The sequence below is a fragment of the Arachis hypogaea genome, chromosome 12 (genome assembly GCF_003086295.3).
Source record: "Arachis hypogaea cultivar Tifrunner chromosome 12, arahy.Tifrunner.gnm2.J5K5, whole genome shotgun sequence".
Taxonomy (NCBI): Eukaryota; Viridiplantae; Streptophyta; class Magnoliopsida; order Fabales; family Fabaceae; genus Arachis; species Arachis hypogaea.
Genome location: NC_092047.1, coordinates 92863725 through 92889831, shown reverse-complemented (window position 1 = coordinate 92889831; position 26107 = coordinate 92863725). Strand labels below are relative to the sequence as shown.

General features: G+C 31.9%; 1 protein-coding gene across 2 annotated transcripts; it reads right to left on the bottom strand.

Moving 5' to 3' along the window:
* Positions 1-14838: 14838 nt before the first annotated feature.
* LOC112727723 (uncharacterized protein At5g03900, chloroplastic) lies at positions 14839-23983 on the bottom strand. 2 transcript variants are annotated; one of them, XM_025777605.3, is made up of 14 exons: positions 23293-23983; positions 22443-22550; positions 22237-22340; positions 22026-22106; positions 21300-21372; positions 21140-21205; positions 20819-20908; positions 19212-19277; positions 17032-17171; positions 16854-16940; positions 16709-16772; positions 16018-16161; positions 15393-15557; positions 14839-15307 (listed from the first exon to the last, which is right to left on the bottom strand). In XM_025777605.3, exons 1-13 carry the CDS (start codon positions 23659-23661, stop codon positions 15414-15416), a joined length of 1536 nt encoding a protein of 511 aa, XP_025633390.1. In that variant the 5' UTR covers positions 23662-23983; the 3' UTR covers positions 14839-15307; positions 15393-15413. The 2 variants fall into 2 exon arrangements, with proteins under 2 accessions (XP_025633390.1, XP_025633389.1); XM_025777604.3 differs by having other exon boundaries at positions 14839-15290.
* Between the last annotated feature and the right edge of the window lie 2124 nt (positions 23984-26107).

Genomic DNA, 26107 nt, shown 5'->3' with positions numbered 1-26107 from the left:
AAAAACAGTAATAATAATATTCATTAAATGATTTAATTGACTTTAATTTTTATTTCTTTTTAATTCATTTATTACCATATCAGGAATTAGAAAACGTGAAAGCCTTGTTTAATACCTTTATCATTGTTACAAGGATCATGAATTGAAGGTTGTATAGCTTAGATGTAAAAAATCACAACTCTAGTTCAATTACAAACACAATAATTGGGATAGGCTAAAAAAATTTATAAGAAGTCGCCTTTATTATTGCAAATAGTATAACATTTGAATTTGACATTAACACGGTACTGATATCAGAAGGAGTTGAAGAATAATTTAAACAACAGACAGACTCACTCAATAAAATTGTTGCTAGTCAACCAATTTTCGAGAATATAAAAAATCACACTAGTTTTGATGAGGTATGGTAATAAATTGATATAATTTTTTTTGTGTTTTTATGTGCATTTATAATTATACTATACTGTACTAACTAAGTTCATACACATAACATTCATAAGTTCATATACATAACATCTATAATTACATAACAACAAACATCTAAAAATTAAATTCATATTTATTAGATATTACATCCATACACATATCATTTTTTAATTATTGCATAAGTAACTATTAAGTTAACACAGATGTTTTAAATTTGATCATAATTGAATTTGAAAAAATATCAAATTCTTAAATTAATTTATTTAATTAATAAATTTACTTATAACATCCATAAATTTATACACATAACATGCATAACTTCATATTAATAACATCTATAATTTCGTATTGATAATATTCACAATTTCATATCTATGATGTCTATAATTAATAAATTTTTATAATTAATATTACAAAATTTTAAACTATGCGTCTTATTATATTCTTCAAATTATCTCATATGTGCACTAATAAGTCATGATTTTAATTATTTTAATATTTTTTATTTAATATTCATATGTATGTTTATTTATTGATTTTAATATAATAAGTTAATAATTATTTTTAAAAATTTGTTTTTTAATTTTTGTTTATATTTTATATTTTATTTTTTATTTTCTAATAGTCTATATGTAAAATATGAGTTGTATAATAAAAGTTGTTAAAATTTTTTAATTTAACCTCTATAATTTCTGTAGAGAAATTGTATTTTAATGAGTAATAATGTGATTGAGGAATGTTAGGGATTTGATTTGGGAGAAACTGAAACTAATTTTAGAAAGAATATTAATGACTCTAACCACGCAGAATAAAGGTGGATGATAAAAAAAGTGGGTGATAAGGAGATGTATGTCACTTGCTTATCAAGAGAATGAGAATTTTTACGTAACATTTCTATATTGTAATTACTGTTTAACTACCTAGCACTACTCAGAAAGAAACTGGATTTTATAACTTTCAATATTATTATCATTACTATAGTATAACAATCCACACATGAAAACATCACGTGTCAATCTTTCTATAATACAGATACTTTTATGTGAAGTTAATAGTTAAAAATTATTAGATAATAATTTTATCAAATATATCAAATTATTTAATATTTTTTAACTAACAACTTCACATAAACATAACTACATGTAAATTTTCACCTTCTTTCATAATTGCTTCTAAAAAATTTTATGATGCATGAATTGTTCAATGAAGTGGTAATCTTTTTATTTTGAAAAATATAACCTCTGTAGTTGATGGTCCAAGAAAATTAATGCTCATTCTCAACAGTTGAGTGTATGTGGCCGACATTAAATTTTTTTGGTGAAAGAGTATGTCATCCGTATTAATTAATAGATTTTGTTAGGTAGATAATAATTTTTGTAAACAATGTAAATAATAGACTTTAAAATTGGTCCAATAAAATAAAAATACACTATACATCTAAATTATCTACCTAAATCTTAATATTAGGATAATCATCCGCACATCTAATAAATTAAAAGTTTAATATATCCATTATTCACATTATTTAGTATTTTCATTGTCTATCTATATTTTTCTTAATTAAATACACACAGAAGCAATTGAAAAGGAGTTTCAGTTACAAGTGACATTTGACAAATACAAAAAAAATCAAGAGAAAGAGTTGAGTGGATCTATCTCCGTCTATTATAAAGGTGATAGTATCGGTGGTGGTAGTAAATATCGTGTCCGGCGGTAGATGAATCTTGAGAGTAGAAAAAAGATGCAAGTAATAGAAAATTTTGACATTTATTATCAAGTAATATGATTGATGCGATTTATTGTGGCTGTTTTTTATGGTTCCACACTGGTTGTGAGTAGGAGTGTGCAAAAAAATTGATTTTATTGAACTGAATTGAAATTGAACTAAAATTGTTTTAAATAAATTAATTTTTTTAAATAAAAAAACTAAACTGAAATCATAGTTTTTATGAAAATTAGTTTATTAAAAACCAATTTTTATGGTTCAGTTTAATTTTAAACCAAATTAAAATTGGTTTTTTTAAACTCCAAAATTAGTTTTTACTAGGGCTGGAAGTGAGTGAAGCCAACTCATAAGCCAGCTCGAGCTCGACTCGTTAATAGCTCGATAAGCTAAGCTCGTGAGCTGGTGAGCCAAGCTTGAGCCTGGAATTGAGCTCATAAATTAAATGAGCCGAACTTGAGCTTAGATAAACTCAGCTCATTAGCTCGTGAGCTAGCTCGATTATATATATATATATATATATATATATATATATATATATATATATATATATATATATATATATATATATATATATAATTAATACCCATATCCTATATGCATCTAGTCTATACTTTTAATATTATATATATACATATGAAATAGTAATATATAATTATATATATTAATGATATTAATTATTTAAAATTTTATATTTATTTATTACATATAATTTTGATGTAGGACATAAATAAAAAATTTATATTTATTGATAGATAAATAATATATAAAATTGTTCTTTTCAAATATTTATTAAAAGAGGAATGCTAGAGGGCCAGCAATTTTTGTGTTTTCTAACCATCAATTGGTCATCAATAGTGTTTTTAATGGTGTGAGATTACATCCAATGGTAGGAGATCACTCATTTTTCCTTTGATGGTTAAGTGCTGGCCACAAAATACAAAAGTTGCTGGCCCCTAAACTTTTTCATTTTAAACTATATAAGTTATAATTTATTGATATAAAATTATAGATGATATATTTATGTTTCTATTATTTGAGCCAGCTCGTGAGCTTGAGCCAGCTCGTGAGCTTTTGTTGAGCCGAGTTTGAGCTTAAGAAATAGGCTCGATTGTTAATAAGCCGAGCCGTGAGCCAAGCTCAATTTTGGTGAGCCGAGCTTGAGCTTGGTCTAGCTCGACTAAGCTCGGCTCACTTCCAACCCTAGTTTTTACATACTCTTTCTCTCTCTCTCCCTTCACACTCTCTCTCCCCTTCCTCTCTCTCTCCTCTTTCTCCCCTTCTCTCTCTCTCTCCCTTCTCTCTCTCTCTCTCTCTCTCTCTCTCTCTCTCTCTCTCTTCCTCTCCCTTCCCGTCTCTCTTCCTCTCCCTCTCCTCTCTCTCTCTCTCTCTCTCCCTCAATTCCCTCTCTCTTTCCTTTTCTTTTTCTCTCTCTCATCTCCTTCCTCTCTCTCTCTCCTCTCATCTCTCTTCCTCTCTCTCTCTCCTTCTCCCTCTCTCTGTCTCTCTCTCTCCCATTCCCCCATCTTTCTCTCTCTCTCTCCCCCTTCCTTCCTCTCTCTCTCTCTCTCCCTTCTTTTTCTCTCTTTTCCCTTTTCTTTCTCTCTCCTCTCCCTCCTCTTTCTCTCTCTCTCCCCCTCCCCTCTTTCTTCCTCTCACTCTCCATCTTCTCTTTCTCCCCCTCATCTCTCTCTCTCTCGTTTTCCTCTCGTTCTCTCTCCCTTTCTTTTCTTTTCTCTCTCTCTCTCTCTCTCCCTTCCCCCTTTTCTCTCTCTCTATCTCTTCCTCTTTTCCCTTTCTTTCCTCTTTTGTTTCTCTCTCTCTCCCTCCCTTCTCTCTTCCTCTTTCTCTCTCTCCCTCTCCTTTTTCCCTTTTCTCTCTTTCTCTCTCCTATTTCTCTCTCTCTTTCCTTCCCTTCTTTCTCTCTCCTCTTCTCTTTCTTTCTTCTCCCTCCTCTCTCTTTCTCCTTTTTCTACCTTTCTTTCTCTCTTTTCTCCTTCTCTCTCAGCCTTCTCTCACTCTATATCCCTCTTTTCTCTCTCATTCCTCCTCTTTTCTCCAAAATAAGAGAGAAAAAAGAAAAAAGAGGGGAGAATGAGAGATAGAAGAGAGAGAGAGAGGAGGAGGAGGAGAGAGAGAGAGAGAGAGAGAGAGAGAGAGAGAAAGAGAGAGAAGGGAGGGGGAGAAAGAGCGCAAGGAGAGAGAGGGAGAGAAAGTGAGAGAGACAGAAGGAAGCAGAGAGGGAGAGAGAAAGAGGAGGGGAAGAGGGAAGAAGAGAGAGGGAGAGAGAGAGAGAGGTAGAGGGATAAGGGAGAGAGAGAATGAGAGAAATGGATAGAGAGAAAAAAAAGGGAGAGAGAAAGATAGGAGAGGGGGAGAATGAGGGGCAGTGGAGAGAGAAAGGAGGGGAAAAGAGAGGGAGATAAGGAGAGAGGGGAGAGAGAGAGGAAGGCAAAGAAAGGAGAGGGGAGAAAGAAGGGGAGAAAGAGAGAGAAGAGGAAGAGAGAGGGAAAGGAGAGAGAGAGAGAGAGAGATAAAGGAGGGGAGAGAGGGAGAGAAGAGAAAGAGAGGAAGAGGGGAAGAAAAGAGAGAAAGGGAGAGAAGGGAGAGAGAGAAAGAGAGAGGGGGGAGCGAGAGAGGGGAAGAAAGAGAATGTAAAATCTAATTTTATATATGTTGAGAGAGAGAGAGAGAGAGAAAGAGAGAGAGGAGGGGGGAGGAAAGGAGAAAGAGGGAGAGAGAGAGGAAGAGAGATAGGGGAGAGAGAGAATGAGAGAAAGGGATAGAGAGGAAGAAAAGGGGGAGAGAGAGAGAGAGAGAGAGAGAGAGAGAGAGAGAGAGAAAGAGAGAGAGAGGAGGGGGAGAGAAGGAGAGAGAGAAAGAGAAAGAGGGGAAGGAGGAGAGAGAGAGAGAAAAGAAAAAGAGAGAGAGGAGGGAGGGAGAGAGAGAGAGAAGGAAGAGAGAAAGGAGGGGGAGAGAGGGAGAGAAAAAGAGAGAGATAGAGAGAGAAAGAGGGAAAGGAGAGAGAGGGAGATAAAGAGAGGAGGGGGAGAGAGAAGGAGAGAAAAAGTGGGAGAGAGAGAGAGAAGAAGAGAGAGAGGGAGAAGGGAAGGAGAGAGAGAGAGAGGGAGAGAAAGGAGAGAGAGCAGGGAGAGGGAAAGGGAGAGGGGAAGAGAGAGGGAGGGAGAGGAAGGGAGATAGAGTGGGAGAGAGAAGGGGAGATAGAGAAAATGAAAAAACTAATTTTATATATGTTAAAAGTTAAAACTAGTTTTAACCTATAAACCAGTTTAAACTGATTTTTTCAATTAAAACTGGTTTTATTTTTATGAATTGGTTTAAACTGGTACTGTATTGTAAACTGGTTTAAAACCAGTTTCTTATGTGACAAAGTAGTTTGGTTCAGTTTCTAAACCATTTAAAATGGTTTAGTGCAGTTTCAATTCAGTTTATAAAAAAACTGAACCATGAACACCCCTAGTTGTGAGACACTGAAATATAACATGCTGACATGTGATGAATTTTTTTAATTTTGTTTGCATGTTTGACATTGCTTCACAGGAATAATGGAGAACTATTAACTATGTTAATTAGATTATAGTTTTCGTCTTACTCCAATAATTTCTTTCTCATTTGTTTTTTATTATTATTTCTTGGGATTATTTTAGAAATTAAACAGGCATACACAAATACCAAATTAAAAAAATCTGTCTTCAAAACATAAAATTCTAACATAAACGCCAATAGTACACATGGCCGCAAAAAGTCTCTCTACTACTCTACAAAATTTGTTGTATTCATCTTCTTTCCCTTACTAGACTTTATTTCTCGAAAAAAAAAAAAGAAACCGTTAGGTTTTGAAAATCTGAGATCTACAAAACCTATATATAAAATACTTCTACAACACAAATTTAGTAAATATTACTACAAAATATGGCTTTCAACAAAATACAATGCATATGAACTCGATCAAACGTGAGGCCAATAATAGATATTAGAGCTGTTAGATTAGAATTGAAAATAGAAGACTAAGGAAATAATTTACCTATTTAATTGTATGTTATATGATACAACACAAGCTATTTAAATATGCATTACAAACTACCATCATAAATATTAACCAACAACAACTAATTAATACTATCCAAATTCAACTACCAACTATTTAATATTCTCTAATATCCCACATCAAATTTAATAGACAACTTGAATTTAAAACTTATTAAAAACAATATAATGATGGATAGGAGGCTCAAGATTGACACAATAGCACTTTGGGTGGTGTGTGAGGGCATGTGTAGTGGCAAATGACGATGAAATTTGGCTGATTCAACTCTAAACGATGCGGCAAAGAGGAGGGACTAGTCTTTATGGTAATAAAGTATCAAAACAGTGGCAAAAGAGAATGATTAAAAGCACGGAGAAGTTTCTTTGTTAAAGAAAAACACAATGATTTCATTAGAAGAAAAATAACCTATGTTCTTGAAGGATGATAACATGGCTCTGATACCATATTATAACTCAACAAAGAAGGCTAAGAAAATGATTTAGGGTATTCAATTGTATGTCGTATCATACAATACATAAACTATTTATAGATGCATTACATATTGCGATCATAAATATTAATCTGACAGAAACTAATCACTACAATATAACTACCAAATACTCAATATTATCTAACATTCCATCTCAAACTAAAATGACAACTTGAGTTTGAAACTTATTTAAAACAACAGAAGAAAGGATAGTAGGCTAAAGGCTTGACAGCAGTAGCACTTCGGGTGGCGTGGGGCACGTGCGGCGGCAAATAACGATGAACTTCAGCTCATTCAACTAAAAATAATTAGACAGAGAGAAGGGTTAGACTTTATAACAAGAAACCATCAAAATAGTGACAAAATAAAAAAAAAGAATGGAAAAAAGTATCTTTGTGAAAGAAAAACATAGTGGTTTCATCGGAAGAAAAATAACCTATGCTTTTCATAGAGAATACCATGACTTTGATACCATATTAGAACTCAAAATTAAAGACTGGGGAAATGGTTTGGCGTATTCAATTTTATGTCATATAATGCAATACATAAGCTATTTATAGATGCATTACAAACTATTATCATAAAGATTAATCGACAATAACCATCCACTATTATCCAACTATTCAATATTCTCTAATATCCCTACCTCCTCAAACTCAAGTAGTAACTTATTAAAAATAACGGAAGGATGGATAGGAGGCTGAAGGTTGATGATAGTAGCACTTCTGGCGGCTGTATGAGGGTACGTACAATGGAAAATGACGGAAAACTTTGGCCTGTTCAACTCAAAATGATGTGACGTAGAGTAGGGCCTAGTCTTTATGGTGAGAAACAACAAAATAGTGGCAAAAGAGAAGGAAAAAAGTATAAAAGAGATATATCTTTGTGAAAGAAAAATATAGTGGTTTCGTCGAAAGAAAAATAACCTATGCTCTTCAAGAAGGACACCATAACTCTGATACCATGTTAGAACAAAAGAGAGAAAAATATGAAAATGGTTTAGTTTATTCAATTGTGTACCGTATGATATAATATATAAGTTATATTTGTAGATACATTACAAACTGCAATCATAAAATTAACTTACAATAACCAACCACTACTATCCAAATACCAACTACTTAATATTCTCTAATATCCCCCTCAAACTCAAATGACAACTTGAGTTTTAAACTTATTATAAACAATAGAAAGATGGATAGCATGCTAAAAGCTTGATGGCAGCAACACTTAGGGTCCCGCGTGAGGATGTGTGCAGTGGCAAATGATGGAGAGCTTCATCTCGTTTGGCAAGAAAGCATAAAAATAGTGGTAAAAAAGAGAAGGGCAAAGGCACAGAAAAAAAGTATCTTTTTGAAAGAAAAATGCAATAGACTAGTCTTTATCTATGTTCTTTAAAGAGGATACCATATACCATGTTAGGGCTGAAGAGAGAAGACTTAGAAAATGGTTTAGCGTATTCAATTGTATATCATATGATAAATACATAACATATTTATATATGCATTACAAATTATTATCATAAATATTAACTAACAACAAACCACTATTATCCAACTATCAACTATTTACTGTTCTCTAGTATCTTACCACAAACTAAATAGGCAACTAGAGTTTGAGAGATATTAAAAAATGGAAAGATAGATAGGAGGCTGAAGGTTGATGATAGTGGCACTTCGTGATGTGCATGAAGGCGTCTGTGATGGTAAATTACGATGAATTTCAGCTCGTTCAACTCAAAACGATGCAACGGAGAGAAAAGACTATTTTTTATGGTGAGAAAGCATCACAACAATGGCAAAAGAAAAAGAAAAAGACACACAGGATAAGTATTTTTGTAAAAAAAAAAAAAATGATGGTTTCATTGGTGGAAAAATAACCTATGATTTTTAAAGAGGATACCACAATTCTAATAGCGCGTTAAAATTCAAGAGAAAAGACTAAGGTTTAGTGTATTCAATTGTGTGTCATATGATATAATATATAAGCTATTTATAAATGCATGACAAATTGCTATCATAAATATTAACCTACAACAACCAACATCTAACTACCAACTATTCAATATTATCTAATATTCCTCCTTAAAATCAAGTGACAACTTGAGTTTGAAACTTATTAAAAATAACAGAAGGATGGGTAGTAGGCTAAAGCCTTGATGGTAACAGCTCTTCGGGTGGAGCGAATGGGTATGTGCGGTGGCGAAGGGTGGTAAACTTTGACTAATTCAACTCAGAACGATGCGGTGGAAAGGAGGAGCTAGTCATTATAGTAAGAAAGGCTCCAAACAATGAAAAAAAAGAAGAAAAAAAGTCACAAAGAAGAAGTATCTTTGTGAAAGAAAAATATGGTGCTTTCATCGGAAGAAAAAAAATGTATACTCTTCAAGGAGGATACCATATATAGCCTTGATACCATATTATAACTATAGAGAGAAGACTAAAGAAAATATTTAGTGTATTATTCAATTGTATGTTGTATGATATAAGACATAAGATATTTATAGATACATTATGAACTACTATCATAAATATTGAACAACAACCACCAATCAATATGTTTAAACTACAAACTACTCAATATTCTCTAATATTCCCCTTCAAACTAACTCAAGTATCAACTTGAGTTTGCAATTTATTAAAAACAATGAAAGGATGGAAAGGAGGCTGAAGGCTTGACAACTGCATCACTTTGGGCATCGTATGAGGTCACTTGTGGAAAAAAATGACAATGAACTTCAGCTCATTTAACTTAGAACCATGCGACAAAGAAGAATGATTAGTCTTTATTGCGAGAAAACATCAAAACAGTGGCTAAAGAGAAGGGAAAAAGACATGAAGGAAAAGTATCTTTGTGAAAGATAATCATGATAGTTTTATCAAAAGAAGAATAACTTATGCTCTTTAAAAATGATATTATGGCTCAGATATTGTCTTAGAACTCAAGAGAAAAGACTAAAAAAATTGTTTAGTGTATTCAATTGTGTGTCATTTGATATAATAGATAAGTTATTTATAGATGCAATATAAACTATTAACTTACAACAATCAACCACTATTATCTAATTACTAACTATTCAATATTCTCCCAAACTCAAATGACAACTTGAATTTGAACACTTGAGTTTGAAACTTACTAAAAATAACGAAAGGATTGATACGAGGCTGAAGACTTAACGCCAGCAACACTTCAGGTGGCACATAAGGGCACGTGCCGCGATGAATGAAGGTGAACTTTAATTTGTTCAACTGAAATGATCGGATGGGGAGTAAGGCTAGTCTTTATAACAAGAAAACATTAAAACAATGGCAAAAAAAAAAAAAGAAAAAGGTGCTGAAAAAAAGTATCTTTATGAAAAAAAAATACAGTGGTTACAAAAGAAAAAAAAAATTATTGTCACAACGTGCCCAAAATGGACTACAAGAATGTGACAAAAGAAAATAGATATATAAACAATGGAGTCGCCACCAATTTTGTTATGGAAAATATTGGATAAAACCATTAGTTTGTGAAAATTAACCTTTAAATAAAGATATCTTGAGTTTAGAAGTCTAGTTATACAAAAAGAAGGATGAAAACTTAATTCCACTATACCATTAATTAATACATCCGTTTAAAACAATTATCATTGAATATTATATACAAATTATGATCATTTAAATAATACTTATATTTTTTTAACTTAAACAATGAATCACAATGAGATGGCATTATTTACTACTAAAATTCCAGATAGATTTTTGTTTAGATAAAAAAAAAAAATCAAACTTGGATCAACAAAAATAAAAACAGGAAAAACTAAATAAAATAATAAATAAAGAAACTTAAAAAGGCAATGGTTAACTATGCAATATGGATATACACCACGTCACATCATTGCAAAGTTTATACTATGCAGAAGTTTTTTTTTTTTTTATCTTTTTTCATGTTATTGTTGTTTATTTATAAAAGTAAGAAAACGAAAAAAAAAAAGAAAAGAAAAAAATTTGACATATAGGTAGCGTTTGTTTTCGGGGGCAGGATACGGAGATATGGACAACACTTGTTTAAAAAGTGTTTAGAAGCAGAGACATGGACAGTGGACATATTATCTCCAAGACAGTTTTTTATACTTTTGTGTTCACTCTTTCACGAAGGACAATGATGGACACGGGATTTGGAATAGTGGACACGGACAATTTTATAAATTTTGTTTTCCCTTTTTTCCAATAATTCCCCTTTTTATTTTTTCTATTGCGTTGTTCAGAGATACTTTTTTCTTCCTATTCTTCCTCTATCTCTTTGTTTTTCAGATACTCTCTTCTTTCTGTAGAATTTTTTATTGGAGATAGATAATTCTTTTTTTTATCGTTTTACTTCAATACCATTTTAATCTTATATTATATTATTTGTTTTGTAATAAAAATAATAACAAAAATAATTAATCTTAAAATTTTTGAAAGATAAATATTGGCAAAAGTAAAATTGATCTTTTAAAATGCTAAAAAATAATTTATAAATTGTAATTGATTTCATATAATTTAAAGAAAAATAAGTTTTTTATAAAGAAAAATCGGTTTTTAGATTAAAAAAAAAATTAGTTTTTTTAAATAAAAATATATTTTTATATGCAAAAACTAATTATTTTTTCATGTAAAAATTCGGCTTATTAACTTAAACAAAATTTTTTATTAATCAAACTCAAATTTATTTTTTTTTGTTAATCTTAACCATATGTATTCCTACATATTAATAATAAATTTTAAAATAAAATAATTATATTTATAAATTTTATTTTAATATAAATACTAATATATTTTTTTATTAAAATTTTTTACCTCTTCAAATATTTTTTTTAAGTTCCGTTTGTATTCCTACGTACTCTCATTTTTTATTAAATTAATTTGTATTGATGTAGAAAATTTGGAATTACAGGGCTATTTTAGTCATTTCATATAATATTTTAGTCTTATCCATATGTATCCAAACATAATACTAGACATTACATTAGTGTCTTGTCCATCGTATCCAAACACAATACACAAAAGATAATTTTTAGTGTCTCTGTCCTATTGTCTCCGTTTCAGTGTCATGTTCTGTCCTGTCTCTAAAAACAAACGCAGTCATAGTGATCATGCAGTTACTTCAACATCTAGTGCCTAACAGTTAACACGACTAAAAAAAGACGCGCACTGCGCAAGACATAACATAATGCATCATCTCAGGGCTGATGGTTATACTTGTCAGAATTGAATCGGTGGTGAAATTGGTTAGAATATTAGATCATTAATTCAATTAGTAGATCATTAAATGAATTGATTAATCCGGTCTTTATAAATAAAAAATAAAAAATAATTAAAATTTTAAAATTAAAATTTAAAATATATATTTTACCTAATATTTTAAAAATATCTAACTATTCTAAAATAATATAGAATAAAAATAATAAATATTTTATTATTTTTATTCTATTATAAATATTTTTATTTTATTTTTATATTAAAATAACTATTATTTTTAAAATACAATAGTTACATCGAAAGAAAATAATCTATACTCTCATAAAGATACCATGACTTTTATATCATATTAAAACTCAAAAAAAAATTAAAATAATAATTTAGTGTATTAAATTATGTGTCATATAATACAATACATAAATTATTTGTAAAAACATTACAAACTATTATCATAAATATTAATTTACAACAATCAATCACTACTATTTAACTACTAACTACTCAATATTCTCTAATAATAATTATCATTTTCAGTCATTTGATTCTCCTCCAAAATTCCATATTTGTTATTATTATTGTCGTCGTCAAAGATGGATCTAAAGGAGGCCAAGCATAGGCCTCCCCCTCCAACTTTTTTGAACAAAAATTAATAATACTAAGTGTATGAAATTATTATATATCATATAATTTTATTTTTATTTAAAAGATAGAATAAATAGTTGTCTTATACTAGTAATTAAATTATTAAGCATATTTAATGTTCAACCTAATACAAATAAAAGTCCAATCCAAATATTATTTATCTTTAATAACCCAAAAATAAGTATCAAAACTAAAATTGAAAAAAAAAATAGTATTGTCAACCACTTTTCAATTGAATAAAATTTTCAAATCTTCAAATATTTGAACCTCTTTTATTATTACTTCACTTTAAACTTTTCAAATTTCAAAAGGTGAATTTTTTAGGCTATGTTTGGTTGGAAAGAAATAGAAAAAAAAAGAAAAAAATAGAATGAATTTTTATGTTCTTTAGATGTGTTTGGATAAAAAAAACAAAAAACAAAAAATATTATAAAAAAACAATTTTATTTTTATATTATAAAATATATTAAAAAAATAAAAGAATAATATTAAAAGTAAAAAAAGAGAATTAATTTTTTTTCCATTTTCTTTCCAATAATAAAAAAAAAAATTGATATCTATCCTTTTTTTTTTCTCTTCTATTTTTCTCCTCAACCAAATAATAAAAAATAATTATTTTTCTTTTTCTTTTCTTTCTTTCCTTTTCTTTCCTTTTATTATTCCTTCAAACAAATATAGCATTAGTCTTCGTGCCCTTTTGTGGCCGTGAATTCCCGCTAAAGTGTGGATTTATTCATTTTATTGTACTGAGAGTCTAGCAAGTCATAGAAAACAGCACCCATGAAATTAAAAGTACCCATTAGCCACTTGTTTGATCTTATATCAATTTATCATTATCAAACAATAAGGCAAAATGCTTCCTGACCATCAAGTAAAAATTTGTATTGTTTCTTTATACCATCATCAAACATGAGCCATGACATGATTGGCTGGTTCCATCCTGAATAATAATTTTTCTAGATCCGTCCTGTTTGTTGATGTTGTTAATTTAAAACATATAAAATAACGTCTAAACTGTTATAGTAAAATTAGAAGAGTTACTGCTTCTAATTATCATCATCATCATTAAATCTACTATATATGACAATATCAACAAAAACAAGAAAGATTATATTTTGAGCATGTTATTTGCAACTCATAATACATATTTCTTGTGTAATTTCATAATTTGTTGCAAATATCAACCTAACCATCCAGTTGAATAGATGAATTGCTAACCCGTGTTTTGTCTAATTCAGTCATATGGCATAACTGTCCAAACTGAAAGCTGAATTTGGGCTCTGGTGAATCAGAACTTAGCGTTTTTATTTATTTGCCACTGTTTTTAGAACTAATTACCAAATTGTCACTGTTTTGAAATATATTACTCAATTATCACTCTTGCCACCGTGGCAATTGATTTTTTTGTCAGCTGCTGATTGAGATTCGTCACCACTAATGATGTCAGATTTGTGTCTGTTTAACAAATCTACACACTGATGTCGTTAGTACGTGACAAACTTAATCCACAGCAAATGGAAAAACCAGTTGCCACCATAGCAAAAGAATGGCAACTGGGTAATAAGTTTCAAAACAGTAAAAGTAATTAGTTTTGAAAACAATGACAAATAGGTAAAAAGAGCCATCAAAATTCACACCATTTCTTTCATTTTTTGAAAGAAAAATATTCGATCACCAAAACCTCATTTTGGGTCCTAAAAAACCGGATTTGGAACCTAAATTTTGAATTTCACTTTAAAGGATAAAATATAATCTATCACCATTTATTTTATAGGTAGAACCAAGAGAAAATATGAGAGAAAAAACATTCAATGATGAGAAATCTCACGTTATCCTCCAAAATAAAAATCTAAAATTTAAAGGATTCAAATTCTAAAAAAATTAAAAACCGAGACAAAAGACTCGGTAAATAACAAGCTTATTGATTTGATTTGGTAGTGGTACAGTTCCCACTACTGTTATAACGAGTTAACGACTTTGGTGTGGTTGAAATTTTAATGTTTTTTTTGGATTTACATTGAAAATATATTATGGTTTTTTATATTTTATTTATATATTTGTGTACTTTTGGATGAGTGTCTCAATGTTCGTGACGCTTTTAATACGTCGTTCTGTCAATAATCGATTGTGATCGAGATTCATTTCCCTTTAGGAAGTTATTGCCCACTTGAGAAATAACTCGTTAGAAGCTTATCAACTAGTTTAAGATTCAATATCGCCGACGTTAGAATTCAGTATTTTATTATCCCTTAAGCAGAAACAGATACCAACAAAAAACAAGAAAGGTCAATTGTGAAACCATAAACCATTGTACCTATGATAGTGTTCTTCTCAATCTTGCCACCTACCTTTTGAATTAAGTTCTTCATTATAATACAAGTTGATTATGTTGTAACTGGACACACCAATAAACGTCAACTCTGACGTATAAAATAAATATATTCACATAATACAAAGGACACGCTTATTTTAATTTACGTTTCCCCTAATTAAAACCCTTCGCAGTTTCCCCTTGTATAGTTCACCAATCAAATTATGAAATGAAATGGTGAATAAAGCAGCAAAAGGAGGCAATATCATCATAGCAGATTTCATGAGTTCTTTGCCATATCTTGTAGTGACCACCATAGAAAAAATGCTATTTCATCAGGGAGCGCATCAAATCGTTCCACAAAAGGCAGAATTATAGATGCTGTGCTACAATTGGTAATTCATGAATGCCAAAATGTGAGCTTCAATGGCCTGAAATTTCAATATAACTTGTGAACTAATCAGTTTAAGCAACAAAATGTCTAGTATGATGCAAATGCCATCAACAGAACTATATTATTAGAGAAAATTTACCTGTTTACAGTTGATCTTATCTTAATCGGATCTCTCTAGCTCCCGAAATTTTCTATCCCATTCACGAGCCTCGTACTCTTGCTCTAGTAAATCCTTGTCAGTGCTATACACAATTTGATCCTGTCCTATGACTGTCTTTTGGGCCATGTCCCTAGCACTGAAAAGCTGAAATGAAAACAAAGGAAATTGTCTGAGAGATTATGTTGAGTACAGAGTAAACACCTTCAGAAACTTTGCTGACAAACATCATTTAACTCTCCTATTCCAATTCATTGGTTTCCTCAAATCACAAAAGGGCATATCAAGAAAACGCACATAACATATTGGATGTGATAAAAAATATGTAAGAAACATAATGTAACAATGGCAATTGAAACATTCAGAAACTATATAGTAGCCAATGGTTACCAAAGGATAAAAAACAGAAGAAATCTAAAACTTGTATCCATATTTATTTTCCACTAACGGCTACAACATTTCCTTCATGAACTTCAAAAGAATTTCAATTATATTATAGAAATTTATGTAAAAAACACTTATCGACATACTATATGGGCAAGATAACAGTTTCGCGCATCATATATTGTTGTTCTAACTTACATGGGAGCAAAATGAATAACCATACCTTCTGTCTCAGGGAAGGGTCAGGTAATTCGAGTACTTTTGCACACTGCTTCCTAATTTTATTTCTCTTTTCAATGTCAGCATTCCTCTTCCTAATAAAAAACCATCGGACAAGGGGAATCGCAAAGAAGGAACCAGCATAAATCTGAAAATATTATCAATTCATCATTCAATCTATTGTGACAGCAAACCTAAACCAATGCTAATAGACATTAAAATAACACCCTCATGCTCAAGAAAATATATATTGGTAGTGAAAGAAGGGCATAAAGAAGCTGTCAAACGCTCAAACATCTTTTATCAATAATTTCACGTTTTCAATGCTTTCAATTTATATCATATTTAAAAGCCATAGCAAGGCAAGAGAAGCATTCATCGATGGTCAACACATGATGTTTTCCAGCGACACCAATTTGCAGAGTCCAGAACTAAGACTACTTTTTTATTTTTCTTTTTGGGTCATGTTACCCTCAAATTTTAAGTCTTAAATAATATTTCTCTAAGCAACAGCATCAAATCATGGAATTAAATACTAAATTTACAGCAAGACATTACCATCAAATTCTCAAAATTATCATCATCAAGAATTCTTTCATAAATTCAAAAAAAAAAAAACCAAAAAAATATAACTTGCGAATCCATTTCTGAAATCAAAGAACTTAATTTATTTCAAACTGGAATATTAATCATACCTGAAGAAGCGGAAAGATGTCTGCCACAAATTTAATGAAGCTACTAGGTGCAACTGTCATATCTCTTTGGATCAATGAAAAACAGAAGTGAGAAGCAGAAACATAAGAAAAAAAACATAACCAACACATAAAGGGAATAACATACTTCAGCATGGTTCCAAGAATAATAACTCCAAACAGATTAAAGCCACCCAGGCCAATAACCATTGCTCTCTCTGATGTGCTTGTTTTACTGAAATAGAACATTTGTGCATGTTGTTATGACTTTATGATATGAGAATACCTGAGGTCAAAAAACAAAGAAAAAACCAAAAGATAAGAACCTGAATTGCCATGTTTTTTCCTTGAAAAACTTCTCAACTCCTCCAACCCAATCTGCCCATTTTCTACCAACATATTCTTTCCGCTTACCCTTTTGAGAAGCTGTCCTCTGTAGAGATGGGAACCTATATACGATATTTCCCTGCAAACAAGTAACATGCAATTCAGTATTTTGCTTTTGTTTTTTGTGTTTTCTAAATGGAAGTACAAAAAGGTTAATCATTCCCAGATGAAGTCAGGTAATACTTTATACTTTTTGGGAGGCAAAGGAATTATCAACTAAGCAAGAACCAAATGTTTTATGTAAAACAAAAATGGACAGTAATACTCATATGATGCAACCGTATCTAGAAAAATTTGTGAATGTATAAAGAGGAGAAGATTAATGAAAGGTGGAAGAGCTACTTCTACGAGTTATTTAATGAGGGACAGAAGACTCTTCCGAGCCTTGGTCGATTATGCACAAGGGAAGAAGATCAAAACTTTAACTACTATCGAAGGATTCGAGACTTCGAGGTAAAAGAGGCTCTAAAGCAGATGAAAAATGGCAGGGCAGTAGGACCTGATAATATCCCGATTGAGGTTTGGAAGGGTCTTGGAGGAAAAGGCATCAACTGGTTAACCAAGCTTTTTAATGAGATTTTAAGGTCAAAGAAGATGCCTGATGAGTGGAGAAAGAGCACCTTGGTACCTATCTACAAGAATAAGGGGGATATACAAAGTTGCGGAAACTATAGAGGGATTAAGCTTATGAGTCATACTATGAAGTTATGGGAAAGGGTGATAGAACGGAGGTTGAGAAAAGAGACACAAGTAACAGAGAACCAATTTGGATTTATGCCAGGCAGATCTACCACTGAAGCGATATACCTATTAAGAAGGATGATGGAGAGGTATCGTAGTAATAAAAGGGATCTACACATGGTGTTTATTGATTTGGAAAAAGCGTATGATAGGGTACCAAGGGAGGTCTTATGGAAGGTTTTAGAAAAGAGGAGAGTAAGGATCGCATATATTCGGGCAATTAAAGACATGTATGATGGGGCCACAACTAGTGTGAAGACTCAAGGTGGTGTGACAGAGGAATTCCCTATTGGTATAGGATTACACCAGGGATCATCCTTAAGTCCATACCTTTTCACATTAGTCTTGGAAGTACTCACAGAGCACATCCAAGAGCCTGTGCCATGGTGCATGCTTTTTGCCGATGATATCGTCCTTATGGGAGAGTCAAGGGAAGACCTAAATAAGAAGTTGGAGTTATGGAGAGAAGCTCTAGAAGCGTATGGTCTGCGCATAAGCCGTAGCAAGACGGAATATATGGAATGTAAGTTCAGTCTGAGAAGGGAAAACTCCAATATAGAGGTGAAGATTGGAGAAAACATCCTGCGAAAAGTTAAAAGTTTTAAGTATCTTGGGTGCATCATACAGGATAATGGAGAGATTGAACAGGATGTAAATCATAGGATCCAAGCAGGTTGGTCAAAATGGCGGAGCGCATCTGGTTTTATATGCGACAAAAAAGTGCCTTTAAAACTTAAAGGTAAATTCTATCGCACCGCTATAAGACCGGCTATGCTGTATGGTACGGAGTGTTGGGCGGCTAAAGGGGAGCACGAACATAAGTTGAGTGTGGCAGAGATGAAGATGTTGAGATGGATGAGTGGTCATACGCGATTGGATAAAATAAGGAATGAAGATATAAGGGAGAAAGTTGGAGTAGCACCCATTGTGGAAAAGATGGTTGAATCGCGTCTCAGGTGGTTTGGACATGTGGGAAGAAGACCGATAGAACATCCAGTCAGGAGGGTGGATGAGATGGAAGATGGACAAAGGGCGAAAGGCAGAGGAAGACCTAAGAAAACCATCCATGAGGTGGTCAAACGAGATCTACATGTAAACGGTCTTTCTGTAGACATGATACATGACAGAGCACAATGGCGTCGTTTGATTCATGTAGCCGACCTCACTTAGTGGGACAAGGCTTTGTTGTTGTTTATAACCCAACCCCCCCCCCCCCAACAAAAACACCCACAGGGCCTCCTCCCCTGCACAACAGGGAGCTCTTTCAAATTTTAAGGACTAAAAAAAGTAGGAAAGATAACCATGAAAACACCATTGCAAAGGAATGAAAAGGGGCACAAATGATTATGTTTCATTCTATGACAATATCTCAAAATACCTTCTCATCAACTTCAGGCTGACCATCAAAACGTAAAAGCACAGGTAAGATATATGATTCATCATCCTGGAACCAACCAAATAAACCGTGTCAATAGAACACCAACAGTAAGCATAGCAAAACATTATATCATAAAAATGAAGCAATGAAAAGAAAAGAAACCCAATACAGCTAATAAGAAAGTATAGTAGTATAGTAGAACACAAGGTCAAACAATTGAGCCTTTATTTAAATTATCTTATTCAAAATGCAACTGAGAATCTTAACACGCTAATTCAAATTAAGGAAAGTCGATCAACTGGAGATCTATTACACTCTTTACTGTTAAGAACTTAAGATGTCATGAATTTAAATCAAATGTGTTACGTAAAAGAAAAGTGGGCTGGACGGGTTCCATGCAAATTCTTTTTTTTTAGTGCTTGTTTGAGTGCCATTAAGTTGATAAAAGAAATATCTTTTTTCAATGAAAAAATATCTTTTTTTTATTTTTTAGTGTTCAGTAAATTTCTAGTAATAAAAATAAAAGCACTAGAAAAATTAAAAAAAATATATCTTTTTTAAAAAAATGATGTTTTTCACATAATAAATAAACAAAAAAGTACTTTTATATTGTTAAGCCCAAAAATAATTGATAGATAAAAAGATTTTTTGCATGAGATATCCAAACATAAAATTACTTTTACTTTTCTATAAGATCTTTTAAAAAAAGATAACTCGAAAAAAGATCTTTTCTTAGAAACTCACTCAAACAAGCCTTTTCCCTTCCTCAAAAGTCTATAGTATTTCTGGATATGGAACTACAATGGGTTAGGTATATCTGAGAGATCCTTTGCACTCCTAAGTCTCACAAATATTTAAATGACTAGACCCCTTTCCCTCTGCCCTATAACTTCCATTTATACTACTCATGTAACTAATCAATTGTAACTAGAAATTGTAGCTTCTCAAAAAAGATGTTTTTTTTTTTATTTTTCTAATACTTTTACTTTTACTACTAGAAATTTGCCAAACACACTAAAAAATAAAAAAAAAAATTATTTTTTCATTGAAAAAAGATCTTTTTCTATCAATTTAATGGCACCCAAACAAGCACTTACTAATGGTACCTAACTCATATATCAATGGGATCCTAACAATAATATTTTAGGTTTAGGGATCCTAACAAATTCACAATAATCTTTGATAGATAAATATAGAAAGTTTATGAGAGAGCAAAGCAAAAATGGGCTAAGAATAAAAGAGCTGCAGATTTTACGAAAGGAGAAACAACACTCAACAAGGATAGACTGATAATAGAGGTGTTTGTTAGAGGATGGAGCAGCTGGCACCATACAAATGGAGAAGAAAACTCCAGCATCACACCAGAATGGGAAAGATGGAACTGAGAAAGATGAGATAAAGGAATCGAAAAAATATCACTGTCAAATTTTGAGTTCTGGGCCACCGAGTGGAATCTGGTATACATTCAACTTAGGTTGATCCCTGTTGTTGCTTTCTAGTTTTGGAATTCCGCAGTTTAACATGTAATACAGAGTACAAACTCTGCGATCAAGGAGCTACCCTCCATCTGTGGCTAATAAAATACCACAGTCGGGAATACAAATTACCTGAAGTCCCTGCACAGAATCTATATCAAGATATGGAGCAAGTTCTTCGGCTGCAACAACACCACCATTAGATGATATATACTGCCCAATCTGCACATAAAATAAATAGCAATAGCAATCAGATGAGGCAAACATGGTTAGGTGGATGATAAAAAGATAACAAAGTAACAGAGAACTTGCATTTTATAAATAATGTGTATCATATAAATAGCGTAGCATCCAGTGACATAACCTATGTAATAAATGTATTGAGAAAAAGAAACAAAAAACAATTCAACCATCAAAGGCAACGGACCACTGAATTCAGTCCTCAATTATTACCAACTTCCATCTCTCTTCTTCAATTCCTTGATTGGGATCACCATCTCCAAATACAAAGGAGAATACCTAGAGAAAAACAACAGCAGAATCCTTCTGTCAGAAACAGTAAAATATTACCAAAAGGGGGATAAAACAAAATTCACTCATTTGCAACACACACCGATTCAATGAAGTTCATCTTCTCATCATCAGCTTGTATCCTTCGCCTCCTATAGTAATATGGATCCCAGTACCTTCCATGGTAAAATATAACAATCTGTCACTAGGTTTCTCTCAAAGAAACTGGGTTTTTAGTAGCAAGAAACTAGCTAAGCATGCTACAAACTGAGATTAAACTGAATAGGAGCAAAATTTTATCGCATTCAACTTAAAATTTGATCAGAAGCAACTCAAGTTAGGCACAGAAAAATGGGTTTCTTACTAAGCATTGTGCTACTTCATAGAGTATATATGCTTAGTGACAACAAGATAATTAACTCAAACATTTGTATTGAATGATCAATTTTCTCAAATCAACACAAAGCGAAATTAATAATCAATATCTTATGTGTATGTAATTAGAAGTATTAGAAATACATATGTTGATCAAATCAATATCTTTAAACCGCTCTACTATTTTCCTTATCTCCTTCTCTCTTGCCTTTCTTCTTTTCACTTTTTTTTTTCACTTGGGCACATAAAATATCAATAGGAAGAATCAAAACCTTTTCATCAACAAGAAACATGCAAGTTTACAGAACTTTGAGTACCAGTTACATGATACAGTTAAAAAAGGTATTGAAACAATCTGCTGTCCTACACCGGGACATAGGATTCTTCCCACCCAAAACAACAGAAGCAGAAAAGAATAAACAAATAAAGGGAACAAAGTAAGGAAAACAATTACCAAAATAAGTCTACTGGATTAAAGTAGAAGGTAAATCCTGAATCATATGATCTGCCTCGTCTTCCACGATTGTCCTCTTCACTGCACTTAAAACCACATTATTATTGCATGGGAACCACAAAAGTGTTCCTGATAAACTATGCATGAAGCAATCTCGCATGATATGGATCAACAAGCATTTGGGTAAGTTCATGTTAAAGTTATGAAGTACCTTCTGCTACTAGTAACCAGAGCAATTATTGTTGTGTAAACAATAACAATGGATGCAATTAATGCTGTACCAAAAGAAACCCTTATCAAGTATTCTCCTGCAGCCTGTCAAAGCCAAAGATCATAAAACAGCCAAAACATCTATTACCAATCATAATATCGTCAACAATTACTAGCAGAGTATACAACTATCTTCAACTTCAATACCTTAGCCTTTTCAAAAAGGGGTTCAGCTTTAATCCTAAACGACTTGGCACCAAGCTTTGATCGATAATCTTTCGGAAACACATACAGAATGTCACCTTCCTCAGAAACCTGCAGAGACCATCTTGGCACAATTGTACTCTCACAATCAAAAACTTGGAAGATTAAAGATCAAAAGTAACAAGCCAGTGTTTTGTTAGTATAACCCAAGTTCACACTAAACCCTACACATGTAAAAATATTTTACATCTACAGAGATAACTTTGCAACATCCAGTTATTCATACCTTTTGGCTACAATACCAAAACATGGTTGATTGCAATATAAATTAACTGAAACTGTTACCTTCAAAGTTACAGTTCGAATATGACTCGACCACTACAGTTCACACGAATTAACATGAACTAAATATATTACCTTTAAAGTTAAGTATTGAATTCTGTAGCCACCATTTTTTAAGGAATTCTATTTGAATTTTACTTAACCAGCTCAAAATCACATGAGTAACTATAATATAACAATAAAAATAACACTTCCTCCAGCTACTTTCCCTTTATCCGTCAATATCGCTTTTCAGGATTTTCTTGAATCAATGCATGTATGTCTTGATTGTCACTCAGGCGCATTGCCATGCACCAAAACCACTGTGAACTCTAGCCTATAATATAATCACTCAGCTAACAAATGCACATGCAAAACAAATATAAGTGGTCACCACTATCACAATTTTATCAGCAAATGGAACTTCTAAATAATTAAACCCCATCTATTCAAAATTCACAGACTAATTACTTCAACAAACACAACATTATCCCAACAGAAAGAAAAACAGAAAGAAAAAGCAAAAAACTACCTCTAAGAACCCATCTGTATCAGCGGCAAGAGCTTGCAGAGCCTTCTGAGCCTCATTCAACTTTAGTCCAGCCCTGCTCGCCACGTCACCAACTGTCACCCTCCCGCCACACGCGTCAACTGCCTCCATCGTCCGCTTCCTCACATCCGACGGCAGCTTATCGGTCTCCACAGCTCCGCCGGGACGGATAACCCGGCCTACATCGATGCCCGCCCTCACAGCGGGCACCGAAACCCTAGGCCTCCTTGGGACTGCCCGGAGGAAGCCCGGGCTTTGCAGAAAGGGGCCCGGGCTCCTGGGCGGACTGCGGGAGTGAGAGAAGACGCGGGAATGAGGTGTGACAGTAAGGCATGTGGAGATGGTAGCCATTATGTTGGGGGATAGTGAGGTTTTTCTATTTATTTTTTTTTTTAACCCCTAATTTTGGGACATGGAAGAAGGTTTTGTGTGAACTGCGAAGTGTGTGGTGCGTGAAATGGAACTGTGTTTTTTTTTTTTTTTTTCAGGGGAGGGGTTTTGAGATATTTTATGTCATTTTTGAAGGAGACATGAGTTTTAGCAAATAGCAAGTAGAGAGTGATGACTGACGAGATTTCTGGTTTGGAGTAGTGTGGGGTTGTAGGCTTGTGTGGGAGAAAGAACGAAGGCGGGAGGATGAGGTTTGCGTATTGACGCATTTGTCCCTGCTCCTTTTTTTTCTTAATTGCCCAATATGGTGTTTACCTAGAAATGACAATATGTCAATGTGGTTTAAAAAAAATTAATCTATTATCTATTATATTCTAGGTTTAATTATTCTGTTAATCCATGTAGTTTTACAGAATTTTAATTAAGTTTTTATATTTTTTTCTTAATTTGATCCTTACACTAATTTTTTTCAATTAGATCCTTTTTTATAGTAATTGATAGAGGTGCACATGGTCCCGTCCGATCCAAAGACCCGGTCTAGCTCCGAACATTTTAGGGGCTAATTTGATGTGATTTCACCGGATTTAGGGCCGAGTAAGGGTCTCAAAAATAGACTCGGTCATTATTTTGGGTCGGGTCCAAATTATAGCTCAGGTCACTCGAATTCGACCCGGTGGCCCGGTCATCATACACAATTAATATTTTGTGTTATTAGTGATGGATTATGGCTATTCTTATGTGGAATTTAAGTATTGTAAACCTTAATATTTTGTGTTATTAGTCATTATAAGACTATAGGTTAATGTTTTATGTTTAGAATGCATAAGACTTTAGACTAATGCATAATATTGTGTTATTTGTCTTGATTTAAATATTTGGTGTTATTAGACAATATTAGTATTGATTGTAGTTATGCTTTAATTTTGAAGAAGGGTTGATTCTTGTTATATTTTTCTAAGTGAATTTTACCATGCCAAATAATGGTTAGAGTCTTGAAAATTTGGATATTTTTACATGCTAGCTTACAAGAAGGTATCAATGTAATGTAATGTTAACGGCCTAGTTTTCACCCAGTATAATTGTGGCCGTAAGTATATTGGTTTCATCGGGTCTATAGTCGGTTCGGGTCTAATAAATAGACCCGATGTATATTTCGGATCGGGTCTGGATCACATCAAACTCGGCTTCACCCGACCCATATGCACCCCTAGTAATTGATTTAATTGCATAGGGACTCAAGTAAAAAAAATTAGTACAGGGATCCAAATAAAAGGAAAAAAAAAGTTTAGAGACCCAATTAAAAAAATTTTGGTACAAGGACTCAATTAAAAAGAAAAAAAAAATCTAATTAAAAATTTGGCAAAACTATAGGGACCAATAGAGTAATTAAACTTATATTCTATTATATATTACTAATTTTACAATCAAAATATGTATGTCACTTTTTTATTACAATTAAAATCAAATTTTTTTCTCTAAAATTGAAGAATTTTTCTTTTAAAATTAATAAACTCTCTCCCAATCTTCATCTTTATCTTTCTCTCTCTTTTCTCTTATTCTCTCTTTTTTCTATCTTTTTGTTATACAAAAAATAAAATTAACAAAAAAATACAATTCAAATAAAAATTATTATTATTATTATATACATATTTTTTATTTTTTTATTTAGTTTTAAATTTTTACTGCTTATCTTTCTAATCTATATTTTCATTTCTCTTCTTTCAAATATTTATTAAATATAATTTGGAGAGAATACTAATATTATGATTAAAAGTTAACATCAAGATTTAATTATTTAAAAAAATTAATTTTGAGTTTATTTTATAACTATCAATATATTTTTTTATGTTAATATCTAATTATATTTTTATATACATAAAGAGAAAAAGTATTATTTTTAAATAACAAGCATAAAAATTAATTATTTCTATTTGTGCAATAAATTTAACACATAATCAAAAGTATACAAATTAAATCGTTTCAAATTTTAGATAACGAATATTAAAATTAATTATTAGTAATAAATCAAACTTTTTCACGTAAAAATAATAACTAAAAATTTTATTATTTAATTTTTTATCTACGAAGATCCTAGTCTTCTTAGTCAACGGAGACTTTTGTTCCCTACAATCTTTTTGTAAAAGTAGTTTGATTCTATAAATCTTTTGTGTTATAATCTATAATATTAGAACAAAACCGACGTAATTTTAAAAGATTTATATTCCCGTAATGTAATTACGGATAAAAATACTAGTTAATTAACTAATTAAAGAAAAAAGTATTATTTTAGTCCTAGCATTTGTGTCGAATCTTAATTTAGCTTTTAACGTTTTATTTTAAATTCAAAAACTTTCAAACATCCTGGGTTTTAAGGGGTTTAATATTGTCTCACTGTTAAATTTGATAC